The following is a 15,177-nucleotide window of genomic DNA, read 5'->3' as shown; positions in this document are numbered from 1 at the left end:
TTTAATGAAAGGTAATACTAATTCAATAATTACTTCTTATTATATAGACCAAACTCAAACCGACTACCATACTGAAAATTTCTCACACCAAACCTTAATCTAACCGAGTTATAAATGGTTTGTATTTATTTTTTAGCGGTAAAATTTTGAAAACCGAAACAAGACTGAAACTAAATCGTAAACCGGTTTGTTCAGCCCGAAACTATTGAATTAAATCACTAAACACTTGTCTCAAAAAGATCACTGTCCGAGAGAAAATAATTTACTGGAAAATAAAGGTTAACTCTAACACGAAGATACCTTCTTGATTATCTCCTAAACCTGTGGCTTATATAAGTTGAGAAATAAAAACGTTTGAGAAGTTAACAAGAAAAAAAAACAAACATCTTAGAGTAATGGAGACGATGGTAATGAGCAACAAGCAAGTCATCTTCAGAGACTACGTTACCGGATTCCTCAGCGAATCCGACCTTTTGATCAACTCCACCAGCGTAAATCTTAAGGTACCTGCGGGATCAATGACAGCGTTGGTGAAGAATCTCTACTTGTCCTGTGATCCCTACATGCGCAACCGTATGAGAAAGCCTGATCCCTCTAGTCCCGCTACTGCTCTGTCCTTCATTCCCGGCAAGGTACATGTAGAGCCTACTGTATACTTAATATGACCAAACATTTTTGTTCCCCTGTTTGGTTTCGAGAAACAGTTGGTTTAGCTTTCAAGAGTGGTTGTGTTGTTTTGTGCAGCCTATCTCAGGGTTTGGAGTGTCTAAAGTGATGGACTCAGGGCACCCTGATTACAAAGAAGGTGACTTGCTTTGGGGAGCTGTTGGATGGGAGGAGTATAGTGTCATTACTCCTATTCCTAATCTTCACTTCAAGATCCATCATAATGATGTTCCATTATCCCACTACACTGGCCTTCTTGGTATGTTACTCAGTTCCATGTGTTTTCCGAAAGAAGAAAGGTTTTGTATTGTCTTTATACACTATCCTCTGTTTTTGGCAGGTATGCCTGGAATGACCGCATATGCTGGGTTCTATGAGATCTGTTCACCAAAGAAAGGAGACACTGTGTTTGTGTCAGCTGCATCTGGTGCTGTTGGTCAGCTTGTGGGACAATTCGCTAAGTTGATGGGTTGTTATGTCGTTGGAAGCGCAGGAAGCAAAGAGAAGGTAATCTCTTAAGCTGTAACCAGCACGGTTTCTTGATTCAGGTTAACGAATCAAGTCCCTTTGATGTATCTAGGTTGATCTTCTCAAGAACAAGTTTGGATTCGATGATGCATTCAACTACAAGGAAGAAAGTGATTTCAATGCTGCCTTAAAAAGGTGTTTCCCTGTAGGCATTGACATATACTTTGAGAACGTGGGAGGCCCAATGCTTGACGCAGTGATCCTTAACATGAGACCACACGGCCGCATCGCAGCGTGTGGAATGATCTCGCAGTACAACCTGCAGGTTCCTGAAGCAGTATACAACCTCTGGCTCATTACGTATAAACGTATACGTATTCAAGGGTTCAACACCATCGATTACCTGCACAAGTACTCTGAGTTCTTGGAGTTTGTTCTTCCCTATCTACGAGAAGAGAAGATAACGTACGTGGAAGATGTTGCTGACGGGCTCGAGAGCGCTCCTGCTGCGCTCGTTGGACTGTTTCATGGTAAGAACGTTGGGAAACAGCTTGTCGTGGTGTCTCGTGACCTTGACTGAGAAGTACCAAACTGTTGAACTATATGGTCTTGTTTTCTTGTGTAATACGTAAGAAATAGTCTAAAACTCTAAATATTATAGAATAATGTCTTGCAACTAAGAAAATCACTGTTAGTTATAAAAAATGTGAGGGTCTTAATCTTTATCTTGATAAATAAATAAATTGTGTTACTTCTTCAACAACATAAAGAAATTCTTTTGCCAAAGAGTCATGCTAGGATCTACTCAAGATTGAAATGACTAATAACCAAGAAGACTGAATCTTAGGGATGGGCAAAAAACTCAAACCGAACCGAACCGAACCAACCAAACCGAAGTTAAACCGAACCAAACCAGACCGTGCTCTTTATGTAACCCAATTGGTTTATGTTTTACTCAACCCGAACGGTTTGGTTTGGTTTGGGTTTAAACCGAACCAAACCGATAATCCAATATATATATATTAAAAATATATATATATATATATATATATATACATATATATTATTAACATATTGCAAATTTTAGTTAAAGTTTCGTTTTTCATTTTTTCATAACTTTCATATCTTTAAAAAAAATTATAAATACGATTCAAATAATACTATTATATATAAAATCATGTAGCATACGTTTTTATATTCTCACTCTATCATTTATGAGTTGATTATTTTTTAATAAAAGTATAAAACTGATGCCTTCATATTTTATAACCAACCCGAACTACACCGAACCAAACTAGACCATAATAATGTAAACCGAACTAAATCTAAACCAAACCGAACTGAACCGAACCGAATTAAACCCAAACCGAACCCAAACCAAAGCTACTTTGGTTTTAATTGGTTTGAGTTTTATAAAACCCAAATTACCCAAACCAAACCGAACCCAAACCGAACCCGAAACTAAACCGAAATGCCCACCCCTACTGAATCTTCAAACAATCCTATAAATCTCACCTTTAGAATCATAGGGAGGAACAATTTGGAAAATCAAAAATCTTTTTCTTTGCCCAAACCCTTTCATAAACAATGCTCGGGGTTTTGAGTTTTGAGTAATTGTTCAAATCTACAACATATGTTGATGTATGATTTCATTTCTTGTTACCTGTATCGGTTCCAGCTAGTTTCTTCCTCTGTTGATGCTCAGCGACTTTGTAATCAATCACCTCTCTGAAAAGGTTCGCGTCCAACAAGCAGTCCGCGCTTCCATACACAGCCGCTTGAACGCTCGCCATCAGCTTCGCGATCTCTCTACCTGAAAACCCTTTTGTTTTCGCGGCCGCTTCTTTCAAGAGATCCTCTGTGACGCCTTTTACCTCGATCTTCAGCTGGTCTTTCTTGAAAAGGCTTTGGAGCAAACCAGGCTTTTTAAGGTTGGTCTTGGTAATGTACTTGTCCAGGTAGAGGTTTAGAAGCTTGAAGCGCTCTTCTTCTCCAGGTAAAGGGAACTCGAGAGTTTCGTCGACACGGTCAGCCACTGCTGAGTCTAGATCACCTGGTCGGTTTGTGGCTAGCGCTAGGACTATGTCTTTGGACTGGTCACCGGTGCGGAAGAGGAGTGCGTTTAGTGCACTCCTTTGGGCTTCACTCATGTATGTTTTGTTCCGCCTGCCGAATTTGCATTCAAATTAGCATAGAAAAAAACTAAAACCCCTTCAGTTAAGATTATCATCATCAGCTAGTGGATTTGCAACTTACTCGCAGAGAAACGCATCGGCTTCATCGATGAAGAGCAACAAACCCCTCTTAGACTTTTTGGACCAGTCAAACAGTTGGTGTATCTTTGTTACAGCCTGAGCTCCAAGGGGAGCAACATCTCCACCCGTCATCAACGCATAGTCCAGACCCTGAATGGTAACAAATCAAAGGATGAGAATGATAATCAAAGTCCTTGAGATTCTGAAAGAGAGAGAATGCATACAGATTTACGAGCCAGCTCTCGGGCAGCCATCGTCTTCCCGGTTCCTGGTGGACCGTAGAAAAGCATATTTCGAAAAGGTGCTTGGTGGGACTTTGTGTTGGCAGTAGCACTAGCTAGCTGTTCGATTCTCTTCTGAAGAGAAGGGTGCAAAATAACATCACCGAACCCTTTTCCATTTGTCGATGCAGCCTCCTTACCACCACCCTTCAACGTGGACAAGGCACGAGAAACCGAGCCAGACCAAGGGTACTTTCCTCTCGATGATTCTCTAATTAGAGAAGGTTGCCCCAAGACTCTATCCACGTAGCTCCAGATAACCTTGGCACCTTCTCTGCAACAAAGCAATTTATTAAACTGACTAAGCTCCTCAACAAAACAAGAACTCATAACTGGTCTTTTCTCAGCCATTATTAGTCTTTACCTCGTTGTGTAGATCCCAGCTGCAAGAGCAGTGATACCTCCAACAGCAACAACCAGCTTGTTCTGATCAGTTAGAATCATACGCAAGCCCCCTAGAAAAAAAGGATAAAGAGTCAATCAACTGCCAAAGAGAAGCTTCCACAAGGAATGAATTAAAACGATAGAGAGATACTGTGTCACTAATGTCAGACCTCCAATGTGATCGAATGTAGTATTGATAGCAGAAACCCATTTTTCCCTTTCTGCATTTGCACGATCGACAAGCATTCTCCTGTTGACGTCTTCAGATAGCTTCGATTCACGTGCCCTCCCTTCGGCTTCTGCCATAGCTTTGACCCTGATCGTCTCACGTTCAATCTCAGCTTTCTCCCTCTCCGTCTGTCGTCTCTGTGCTTGGATCTCTTCCTCGGTAGCTCGCCGAGCTCCTTCCCGCCTAATCGCTGATTCTTCTTGCATCCTCACGAGTTCTTGGTTTCTTGTTCTCTGGGCTTCATTCTCAGCCTGTAACAAGATGTACAACATAACTCGTAAGAAAGAATATAAGTCCTCAATTTTATTTAAGAAAGTATGTGTAGAATGGCATGCCTGCATCCTTTTACTTGCTAATTCATCTTCATAGCGAGCCATCTGTGCTTTTGTTTGTGCTTGGTGTTGAGCAAGTTTCTTCTGTTCCTCGTGTATCACCCTTTGCCTTTCCTGGTAAAATTGGAAAAAAAGTCAGGCACATAATCTCACAACCTAGGAAGATTCAAAAGTTGAATAATGAGAGATGCAACAAAAACTATAGCAGCAGCAGTTGATATATTTACACCGCAGTTTCATTCCAGTAGGTAGCCAGAGAGTTGTAAGAACAAATTATATAAGCAACCAAGCGCAAAAAATCTCCAGAATCAGACCATGTAATCAATAATGTATGTACAATGAGCTTAAGAGTAAGTTGATCTTACAGCTTCAGCTTGTGATTGGAGAGCTTTAAACTCTTGGGCCTTAGCAGCAAACTCAGCTTGCCTCGTCTCTTCTTGTGTCTTAATTCTTTCAAATACCTACCAGAAACCAAACATTCATCAATCGTGAAGGCCAATCATAACAAAAAAAAAAAACACTTTTTGACACCTATCCTCATAATCCATCTTCCATTAGCTTCATCATACAAATCAAACTTGAGATTCTTTTCAATGTAAATCTCAAATCTAAAGAAAAAAAACATAAAATTCAAACCTTTTTGGCATGAGCAGAGTTGTTAATCCCTTTCACGGTCTTCGCCCCTCGCTCAAGCGCCTCGGGATCGAACCCAGCTGAAGTCGTCCTCGGATTATCGTTCCGAATCCGCGGAGGAGCATCGGACTCTTCGCCAGATCCTGGCGCCGGCGGAGTAGCGGAACCCTGCTGCGGCTGAGGAGTCGGAGAAGTGGAGAAACCGGAGAAGGTGAGAGGAGGTCCATCTGCAGAAGCGATGTTCGATTTCGAGAAGGAAGCGGAAGCTGCTAGAGCTGAGATCAAACCAATCGCACACTTCTGAGCCATTTTGTTTGCTCCTGGAATCTCAATTGGATTAAGAGGAGACTAAATTAGGGTTCTTCCTGATTGAAGAGGATTTTATGAGGAAGAGATTGACTTGATGATCAAGAAATTTTCACGCAGCCATAGAAATGGAAAAGCTGAGAGAGATTTTGCCAGGGTTTTGGTAAGGGTTTAGATCTCGGGTCGGGTTTACCCGATATTTGACCCGATATACCAACTCGCTCGGTCCATTTATGTGTTTATTATTACAAAATTATATCACTATATTTGATAAATATATTGACATTTTATTTTAACTTTGTTACAAATACTAAAGATCGTTTTCGTAATTTATTTCAATTTTTAAGAAACTATGCTGATAGTTTAATATAAATTTTTATGAAGAAAATTTCTAACTTTAATTTTATATAATTTTTAAAAAATTACTTTTGAAATAGTATTTGTAACATAGTCTAATTACATACATATATTACTATATTAATACCACAATAGATTTTTTTTTTTAAAAACAAGTGAATACTATTTACTATTACAGATTAGTTGCTTTCGCTAATACTATAACTATAAAATATTGTATTTTTATTAATTGATGAAAATTTTGTAAGCTTAAATTGTTTTCAACGCTCTTGCTTGCACATATTTATTTATATAAGTTTCGGAAAGAATACAATTTTTAGTCAGCCATACGTTTGAATAAATAAATACGAATTGTTTTATAAAGAAGATCTTTTAAAGGAATATAAGAACTAAAAACATATTTGAATTGGTTACAATATATGAATAGATCATATTTTCTTGTTGTTACATATATATAAAAACGATAACAAGTGAATACTGTTACACATTAGTAGGTGTTATCCTTGCTGTCCGCGGAGTTAAACTTTACATGGCCATTGCTATGCCCATCACGCACGATAGCAATCCGAGAAGGACGACAAAACCTGACGTATCTCCCTCACGAATCGTAGAAGAATCTGATTTTGGCACAAGAGTCGGGCTGCTGGTCGGAGAAGGAGCAACATGAGTATGAGTATGATCACCAGGACGAGAACTATTGTGATCACTACTATTGTTATGAGGACTATCGTGTTCACTATTGTCATGAGGACTATCGTGTTCACTATTGTTGTGGCTGCTAGGGCAAGAAATGAAAGGGGAAGTGTGATTATTATCACGAGGAGAATCATCGTTGATAGCACTTGGAGATGGTAATATACCGTCGATGCCATGGCACTTGATAGAACCTAAGGTACAAATGTTGCGGCTTATGATCTTGACATTGTTGACAAAGTAGTTCAATCTTCCACCGTTTGTGATCTTGAGGGTGTAATGTGGTAGAGAGGATGGAACGATGGAGCCGTTGGGGATGAGGTTGAGATGCTCGAAAAGAAGAGGAGAAGGGATGGAGTGGCGAAGCAAGAATTCGGAGATGGAATCTTGTTGGATAATGTTTGATCTTGAAAGGGGTTTGTCTCTTGGCATCAAGAATGTGATATTGGCTAGGAGTCTAGGGTTTGTGGAGTGTAACATGTTGATGAGCATCACGAAAGAGAAGTAGTTTGCTTTCTCCATTTCTTCTATGGCGATAGAGAGGTCATGGTTGTTTCCATGATGAGGACTCTTTTGGGCTCCTGTTGATGTTGTTGTGATTATGACTAAGATGAAGAAGAGTGTCACATAAGTTTGAATAGCTCTCATGTCTTCTAATACCTTTCTTGTTCTTTTTTGGGGGGGTTTTGGAGAATGGATTGATGGGACGCTCAAATATAGTCTCTCATAGTATCCGATAAGGTTTGTTTAAGCGATTTAAAAGGTTTAGTTTTGGACATGCGTGTGTTGTTTTCCACCAAATTAACTGATCATGGTAACTGCATGGTGAGCGAGTTTGCAGTGAGTTTGTTCAACTAATATGATGTGTGATTTCAAGTGTTATATCTAATACTACAAATTGCAAGTAGTACATACTCTGTAGAGTTCATGTAAAAGCTGAAACTATATCAATAAATAGTATACTAGATATTAATATTTTTTATTTATTTATTAGGTTATGAATTTAGATTATTCCACGATTAGTTTCACAAAAAAAAACAATCAAATTTTTTAGAAGTAATATTGTAAACTTACACTTTCAAACAAAAATAACAAATGTATGACATATTATAATTTTACTTTTAAGAGTTACTCTTTACAAATGTAGATGTTAATTTTGTTAGTATTTGAAATAAATAGAAGAACAAAAAGAAATAAATATCACTAGTTTCGAATTTGGTTAATTTTGACGAATTTCTTCTGAGATCTACTAAACATCATGCCTCTAAATTATATAACAAAAATAATGCTTTGCTTTCTCACATGGTTGGCACGTAGAGTCATGAAGATTGGATACACGTCTACAAATTGTCAGAACTATATAGATCTCTTGATTGTGCTTTTGTCCTCATTATGATGTTTGGATCTATTGGCATTGACCATTTAGTTTCAATAAAAAAATATTATTGCTCAGTAAAAAGAGAAAAAAAAACATATGTTATAATTTATAAATGATACAACGAGAGAACAAGAAAAATAAAAACGACAGAAACTAAGTGGTAAGTACATTCACTCGTCTCGTTCAAACTATATTTAGCCGATCTCTGTCCTAATCAGACAGAAATAACAAAAAAATATAATAAACGAATGTGACTTTTCTTGAGAAGCACTCAACGATTCAACCAACCAAAACCTATCATGGAAAACTGAAAGACCCTCCGATCTCAGTATTACCAGCCGGTGGATTAATAGCAACCCAAAGAAGGGAGATCGTAATAGCAATAAGACCAGCCCACACATAAACAATCGTCGGCGTTCTCCCTCTCCTTCCCATCAACCCTTTAGCAAAAGGATAAAGATGAGCCAACACCCAGAAGCTAAAGAACACTCCTCCTATCAACTTACTCCACTGAGGAACCACAGCGTAAATCGTCCTGCTGAATCCCACCGCAATAGCTATCAGATTCACCATCATGATCGTTATAGGAGGGATCATAAGCGAAGTCCATTTGACCATGTACAAATCCGCAAACTCGTCGTCCACGTCATCTCCTCCAGACTTGGTAGTGAGAGTGAATGAGATCTCAACTCCAGCTATGACTTTGAGCAAACCTTGAAGTACAGCTGCGAGATGAGCACTTGTTCCTCCAATGAGCCAAAACTGCTCGTTTCTCCACCACTCTTCTAGTGAAATCCCCGACCATTTGATCTCCAGCAAGGCGAGTAAGCAGAGAGTGATGGAGATGATGAGAAGGTAGACGAGGAACGTGACATTAAGCGTCTGGACAATGAACTGACCAGAGAAGAGAGACAGAGCAGGGAGGAAACAGTATACGATAAGAAAGATCGATGTAAACGGGTAGATACCGACGTTTAAGTAAGCGATTCTCTGGAGGATCTTCATCTTAGGGCTAGCGAGAAGCGCGTTGTTACGCGAAAAGAAGATCTCAACAGATCCGGTAGCCCAACGGAGAACCTGGTGAAGCCTATCCGTCAAGTTAATAGGTGCCGTGCCTCTGAAGGCATCCCGCTTCGTCACGCAGTAAACTGACTTCCACCCACGGTTATGCATTCTATAGCCCGTCACAACGTCTTCCGTGACCGACCCGTAGATCCAGCCGATACGGGACCCCCACTCGGTCTTATCCTCGTACCAGCACGAGATAACAGCGATAGCTTCGGCTACAGTGGACGCGTCCAGAAGCTCACGAGGAATCGTGAGCGCGCCGGGCGGCCGCCCGTTTTTTACAGACGGGTGGTCCGCCAAAGGCCTGCCTTGGAACTCAGCAACGGGGATGGAGTCGAGGAGGAACGTCGAGTTACCGAACTTTTTGGGGACTAAGTAAAGACTCATCTCCTCGTCATCATACTCACCCATCCGCAGAGCTATGTTCTCCTCAGGGATGTGATTCTTCTTCTTCTTACCACGAGGGAAACAACAACCGCAACAGCCAGAGGAACGTTCTCTGGACCGAGGCGGGTCGAACCCGTAAAGAGCTATTCTCCTGAAGAGACAACCGGTTCCGACGTAAACCGGGCCCATAAGCCCATCGAGAGCTCTCATGTTGACATCAAAGAAGACAGTGTTGTGGTTAGCGTATCGATCAGAGGGGTCAATACCTTCGAACCGTTGCGGGAACTGAACGTAGCAAAGACGGTCGCCTCCTCGGTCCATCATGAAGCACATACCTTCTCGCATTGCCTCGGAGTTGTATATGTAATGGTCACAGTCGAGATTGAGTATGAATGCTCCGTTTGACATGACGGCAGAAGCTCTTACTAGTGCGTTCATGGCTCCTGCCTTCTTGTTGTGATCATAGCCAGGACGTTTCTCACGGGAGACATAAACAAGGAGAGGGAGTCGAATGTCCACATCGTTTAGATCAATAAAACCTTCGGAGTCTCCATGTAGTGGCTCATCACTAGGTGGCTTCAACATCACCTGACATCAGTTGAGACAAAAATGAGATGTTGATCCATTGTCTGAAATACGGATGGGCTTGGTTTTCCGTTCTGTTCCGGTTCGTTTTATTTGGTTTTAGAGATATAAGAACCATTTCCTTATTTATAAAATTCGGTTTGGTTTCGGTTCGTTTAGAGTAATAATGTTAGAAACTAGATAATATCTGATAAAATTTCGGGTTTCTAGTAATTTTGGATAATTCAAGTAAAAGTCAGACTTTTTAGTTTTTATTAAATATAGGATAATTCAGATAAATTTAAATATTTCAGATAACAATTATTAGGATAATTAAGTTCTTTCGGATAATTTTAAAATGATTCGGATAAAAAATATTTGGTCAATTTGGTTTTTTAGATTAGTACCGTTTATAAATAGGCTTTTTAAAAAAATATTGTTAATTTTAGAACTAAGTATAATTTAGTATTTTAAGTATATAGACTATATTTTAGATATTCAGATACTCATTATGTTCTCGGTTTGGTTTCGGTCCGGTTTTTGGTTTGGTTTTTGATTTTATATGTCCATGCCTAGTCTGAAACTTGACGTCCAAGAAAGTTAAGAAGGGTTTACTAATCAACTTTATACCTGAATGATACCGGCGTGGTCACCTTTGGCGTGGTCACTAGCAGAAGTCAACCAAGTTCCAGGCCAGTGAGTACCATCAGCCATCCACGTAGCTTTCTTAATCTTAACAGGCTCCAAAAGCTCATCGTCTCTGTTCTGCCTCTGCATCTTCATGGCTTTAATCTCTTCTCTTGCGTGATAAGCATCAGAACGTCTCCTGATGGAGTCAGGCAAGCTGTTAATCCTGACTTTAAACTCATCGTACTCACGCTTAACACGTCTCCTATCCTTGACGAAGTCAGGTTTCACTTTGTTCTTGTAAGGATCTCTCTTTAAGCTAAAGTAAGAGTCAGGGTTCCTCGGCTCTATCGTGTGTTTACGACAGAAAGGAACCCAAATGTTTGCAAAGCTAGCAGCTTCAGCCATAGCTTCAAACGTGAGAAGCGCTCCTCCATCATCTGATACGTAGCAAGCAAGCTTCTCACAAGGATAATCAGCAGCTAGGATCGATAAAATGGTGTTGGCAGTGACCAGAGGAGGTTCTTTCTCGGGATCTGCTGTAGAGACAAACACATCGAGACCAGGAAGGTCTGACTTTCCTGTCGGGTTGCTTGGTGTTGGGGTTTCGAACTTCTCCTTAAGGACTTGGAGATCAGTGGAACGGTTAACGGGGCATAGCTTAGGGAGCTGATCAAGAAGCCAAGAGAAGGCGAACCAAAGCTCGCAAACTACAGACATTCCCCATAACCATATAGCATCTTGGTTTTGATGCTTTATCCTCCAAGACAAGAACAATGCAAGTACAACCACACGGATCAATATCAAAAGCCTGCGAGAAAAGAAATAACATTTTTATTAAGATATATATATATTTTGAATGTCATGAGGTTTTTACAGAAACTATGTTATATATCATTAGTTTCGTCTAAGGGCCTGACTGGTTCAAACGCAGCGGTTGCGGTTGCGGCTGCGGGCGTTTGCGGATGCGGGTGGTTGCGGTTTCTAGCGGTTTTAAGAGATTTGTACGACTGGTTCTGCGGTTAAAAATTGGTGCGTTTGCGGGATAATTATGACTGGTTAACTACCAAATACAGCAGCGGTTAAATAATAAATTAACAATATTTACATTTTATATAATTATAAAAATATCAAAAATCATAATATTATAATAAATATGTAAATTATATTTTCAAAGTTATAGTTTTAAAATTTTAAAATTATAGAAAATATTTTTATTTTAAAATTTTATAATATTAATTAAAATATAATAGATATATTTTAGTATTTTTATAATTCCATTTTAAAAAATTTATTGAATATTTTTATTTTTGTATTTATATGGTTTTTAAAGAAAAAGAAAAAAAAATTATCCTCCCGCAACCGCCCGCAACCGCAAACGCTAGCTGGAACCAGCTTTTGATTTTAAGAGGTTCGGAGCGGTTTGAAGCGATTTGTAACGGTTTGGATGATTGTTTCGAAACGCTGTCAACCGCTACCAACCGCAAAAGCTGCGTTTGCGGGTGGTAGCGGGGAAACCAATCAAGCTCTAAGGCATAAACACATTTATCCGGAATTCAAGAACCTAACCGAACCGAAAAAGAGGTTTGGTTCCGGTTTGGATCATAAATCAACCCAAACGGATTCTATATTTTTAGAACCAAAGAACCAGAACCAAATCAAGAACCAAACGGATATCAAAATTTCTATGATATAATTTATATACTTATAAATATTAAATATATTTAGTGAAATGATAAAATAATTTTAAAATATTATTTATATACCAAAATACCAAAAAATGAATTGTCAGAATTTTTTTTAATTCAAAATAATAGAATTATCCGAAATATTCAAATTTTTTATCCGAAAATTCAAAACATCTGATATTTAATCCGAAAACCGATTTTGACATTTTAACCCAAATTAGCCAAAAAAAACGGAACAAATTGAAACCAGATGCAAATTATGTCGGATATTAGCCGGTTTCTAACTTTGTTACCTGGACCCAACCGAGAACAAAAAATCCGAACCGGAACCAAAACCGAACCAAAATCGAATGCCCATGGCTAGTTTTGTCCCAGCGGTTATTCGAACTGACACTTATGTCTATTAAGAGCTTACAGAACTGGATTAAAAGTGAAGATCTAAATACTTTTGTCTGTTACCTGTATGGACTAAGAACAGCAGCAGGAATATTCAGCTTCCTAGTAAGTGGCTTCCAAGGCTTGCTCATCAAATCCTGCGTCTCCATACCATCACCATCCCCATCCTTACCGCTCCCAAAGTTCCCATCCTTAGTCCAAAACGCATTCCCATAACCATAAGTCCCACTGGTCTCAAACAGCCACTGGTTCTGATCAAAATCTCCGGTCTGACTCCTCACCATAGCCGACTTATTATTCGACTTCATCAACGACAGTCTCCTCTCCATCTTCGACCCGCCGCCCTCACCCCCGGGAAGCCTCTGCTGATCACCCTGGTCGGTCATATCCGTGTTCTTGTACGGCTCTTTACACCCGGGGCAAATCCCACCGCCGGTCTTAACCGCGTCCACGAAGCAGTCTCTACAGATTTTGAAGTCACATTCACAAGGGAGAAGGTCTTGGCCTCTCCCGTCGGTCATCACCTTAGCATCGCAGCCAGGGATGGCGCAGGAGGATCCTTTAGCGCCAGCCATCTGCGGGTGGTTGGTCTCGGTCTCGATCACTTTGTCCATGAGGTGAGCCTTGGTGGTGCTGTTGAATCCTCCGGTGAACATGGAGTTGGAGACGTACTGCTCTTCGACTTTTTGGGATATGGAAGGGTCTGTTGTCTGGTTGTCTGGCGTCGGAGGCATGTGGACGGTGTAGTTGTTGAAGTCGACGCTGCCAATTTCGCTGTCGAGGTCGTCTCTGGAGTAGTTGACATAGCGGCCGGAGTTGGTTCTTCGGGCGAATGTGACTGTGTTGGGAACGTAAGGTCTTGGTGGATCGGTGGCATCGGAGTTGTTTGATAGGTTTGATGGAATTTTACTGAAATGTTTATTTGATGCCATTTCTTGGCAGATCCCTGAGGAAGCAAGTGAAATAACAGATGCTTAGCAAAGAAAAAAACAAAGACATATAAATACTTATAATATAGAAAAAATCTTAAAACCTTAATTTCATTACAAGAAACAGATCACTACATGGATCTAAAGGGTTCAATAAATAACAACAACAATCATCATAGTCTATTTCAAATTCGAAAACTAAAGTACAACATGAAAAGGCATCTTTACCTTTAAAAGAAGAGCTTTTATGTAGTTTTCAAAATTTCAAATCCGAGGAAATCTTGAATTTCCAATCATATTCCTTCAGCACCAGAAGTGATAAAGAGACAGAGAGAAAGATGAGATAACGTTCAGACAAGAAGAGACGATCGCACCACGAACTTATAGGAAAATAATTAAAAAAGTAAACAAAAACCCACGATTGGTTACCTTAAGAGTACGTGACAGAGGGAAGAGAGAATCAGAAGAAACTCAGATCTTCGGGTTATAAGAACAGACGGAAGAAAAATATACTTTGTAATTAACAAATCTGTCGGAATGGTTCAACGCGGTCCAGTCGTGCCAGCCAACTTGAGATGAGAGGCATTTGAGAATTTGAGAAGATAGTGAAAGGAAGAAAGACTTGAATAAGAAGAGGGGAAGAAAGTAACTTAGTCGTGAGCAAGTACTCGAGCACTCCTCCTGCTAATAAAATAAGTATTTAATATCCTATTCAAAGATCTTAAGCTTTGTTGAATAGAGAAGAGAGATAATCGAGAGGGAGGATCTCAGCTCGATTTCAATTTTATTACTGAAAGTAAAAAGAAGTTTTGACGCGGAGACAGCGGATACGAAGGTGGACCACCGCCGAGAAACAAGTGGACGGATCAGACTTTTAATTCTTTTTTGGTTATGGCTGAAGTTTACTTTTCCGGACAAGGTAGAAAGTACAAAGGACTATTTAACTTCTTGTCAGATTATTTATATTTATCTTTTATATTTATTTAGGTGAAAACTGAAATTAACAAACAATGTTGCTATTCCTCCTATATTCCCATTTTTGTATATATGTTCGATTCAAAGTTTCTTTTCTCTCATATACTGATTGAAATAAAATAAAGGAAATTTATCATTTTAAAATATGTGATTTGGTACGATATAGAAGATTTCGAATTTAAAGAAAAAAATGTCGTAGGGACTCAAAAACGTGTAAGCACACCTTGAAATAGAAGAGATGGAAAGATGAAAAAGAAAAGAAAATGAAGATGGTATTTTGGGAAAATTTTCAGAGGAAGTAAAATACGCGGTCGTCGGGACTTTTATGATATTCAAAGCATATTATTAATGATCTAATGGTATAAAATAAATTACATGTGTACGTAACGCAGCTTTGGTCAACACTTCCATATTTAAGAGAGTAAAATACTAACACCCAATAATTCTCGTAATACTATTAGTTATCAAAACCGTCAGAGAGAGAAAGAGAGAGAAGAGAGAGAAGCGAGATCTACTTTGGAGTCCGGTGCTCGGCCGGCGCGTGAGCGTCCGTGCCGGCGC

General features: G+C 39.5%; 4 protein-coding genes across 5 annotated transcripts; 1 reads left to right on the top strand and 3 right to left on the bottom strand.

The window, feature by feature from the left end:
- The first annotated feature begins 363 nt into the window (after positions 1-363).
- Positions 364-1,897, top strand: LOC106354437 (NADP-dependent alkenal double bond reductase P2-like). The gene is made up of 4 exons (XM_013794367.3): positions 364-632; positions 745-925; positions 1,007-1,173; positions 1,247-1,897. The coding sequence occupies exons 1-4, from the start codon at positions 396-398 to the stop codon at positions 1,712-1,714; spliced, it is 1,053 nt and encodes a 350-aa protein (XP_013649821.2). The 5' UTR covers positions 364-395; the 3' UTR covers positions 1,715-1,897.
- A 726-nt stretch (positions 1,898-2,623) lies between these two features.
- LOC106354436 (ATPase family AAA domain-containing protein 3-B) lies at positions 2,624-5,703 on the bottom strand. Its single transcript, XM_013794366.3, has 8 exons — positions 5,252-5,703; positions 4,981-5,076; positions 4,619-4,729; positions 4,225-4,534; positions 4,035-4,125; positions 3,614-3,944; positions 3,391-3,539; positions 2,624-3,300 (listed from the first exon to the last, which is right to left on the bottom strand). The coding sequence occupies exons 1-8, from the start codon at positions 5,555-5,557 to the stop codon at positions 2,784-2,786; spliced, it is 1,911 nt and encodes a 636-aa protein (XP_013649820.2). The 5' UTR covers positions 5,558-5,703; the 3' UTR covers positions 2,624-2,783.
- A 586-nt stretch (positions 5,704-6,289) lies between these two features.
- Positions 6,290-7,267, bottom strand: LOC106357289 (putative fasciclin-like arabinogalactan protein 20). Its single transcript, XM_013796970.3, has one exon. It carries the CDS (start codon positions 7,250-7,252, stop codon positions 6,437-6,439), a length of 816 nt encoding a protein of 271 aa, XP_013652424.2. The 5' UTR covers positions 7,253-7,267; the 3' UTR covers positions 6,290-6,436.
- A 795-nt stretch (positions 7,268-8,062) lies between these two features.
- LOC106354438 (cellulose synthase-like protein D2) lies at positions 8,063-14,560 on the bottom strand. Of its 2 annotated transcripts, XM_048748914.1 has the most exons (5): positions 14,071-14,555; positions 13,870-13,942; positions 12,776-13,658; positions 10,632-11,439; positions 8,063-10,025 (listed from the first exon to the last, which is right to left on the bottom strand). In XM_048748914.1, the coding sequence occupies exons 3-5, from the start codon at positions 13,642-13,644 to the stop codon at positions 8,280-8,282; spliced, it is 3,423 nt and encodes a 1,140-aa protein (XP_048604871.1). In that variant the 5' UTR covers positions 13,645-13,658; positions 13,870-13,942; positions 14,071-14,555; the 3' UTR covers positions 8,063-8,279. The 2 variants fall into 2 exon arrangements, with proteins under 2 accessions (XP_048604871.1, XP_048604874.1); XM_048748917.1 differs by lacking the exon at positions 13,870-13,942 and having other exon boundaries at positions 14,071-14,560.
- Positions 14,561-15,177: the final 617 nt, after the last annotated feature.

This window comes from Brassica napus, chromosome A2 (assembly GCF_020379485.1).
Source record: "Brassica napus cultivar Da-Ae chromosome A2, Da-Ae, whole genome shotgun sequence".
Classification (NCBI taxonomy): domain Eukaryota; kingdom Viridiplantae; phylum Streptophyta; class Magnoliopsida; order Brassicales; family Brassicaceae; genus Brassica; species Brassica napus.
The sequence above is the reverse complement of the archived record's forward strand: the minus strand, read 5'-3'. Positions and strand labels throughout refer to the sequence as shown.

Bases quoted from the DNA above. Each gene is read 5' to 3' on its own strand.
- LOC106354436 (XM_013794366.3), bottom strand. From the start codon at position 5,557: ATGGCTCAGAAGTGTGCGATTGGTTTGATCTCAGCTCTAGCAGCTTCC. The intron at 4,535-4,618 runs GCATGCCATTCT...ATCTTGTTACAG, and splicing joins TAGCAAGTAAAAGGATGCAG to GCTGAGAATGAAGCCCAGAG. The intron at 3,301-3,390 runs GTAAGTTGCAAA...CAAATTCGGCAG, and splicing joins GCCGATGCGTTTCTCTGCGA to GCGGAACAAAACATACATGA.
- LOC106354438 (XM_048748917.1), bottom strand. From the start codon at position 13,644: ATGGCATCAAATAAACATTTCAGTAAAATTCCATCAAACCTATCAAAC. The intron at 11,440-12,775 runs GTAACAGACAAA...CTTTTCTCGCAG, and splicing joins GCTGTTCTTAGTCCATACAG to GCTTTTGATATTGATCCGTG. The intron at 10,026-10,631 runs GTATAAAGTTGA...AACTGATGTCAG, and splicing joins ACCACGCCGGTATCATTCAG to GTGATGTTGAAGCCACCTAG.
- LOC106354437 (XM_013794367.3), top strand. From the start codon at position 396: ATGGAGACGATGGTAATGAGCAACAAGCAAGTCATCTTCAGAGACTAC. The intron at 633-744 runs GTACATGTAGAG...TGTTTTGTGCAG, and splicing joins TGTCCTTCATTCCCGGCAAG to CCTATCTCAGGGTTTGGAGT. The intron at 1,174-1,246 runs GTAATCTCTTAA...TGATGTATCTAG, and splicing joins GCGCAGGAAGCAAAGAGAAG to GTTGATCTTCTCAAGAACAA.
- LOC106357289 (XM_013796970.3), bottom strand. From the start codon at position 7,252: ATGAGAGCTATTCAAACTTATGTGACACTCTTCTTCATCTTAGTCATA.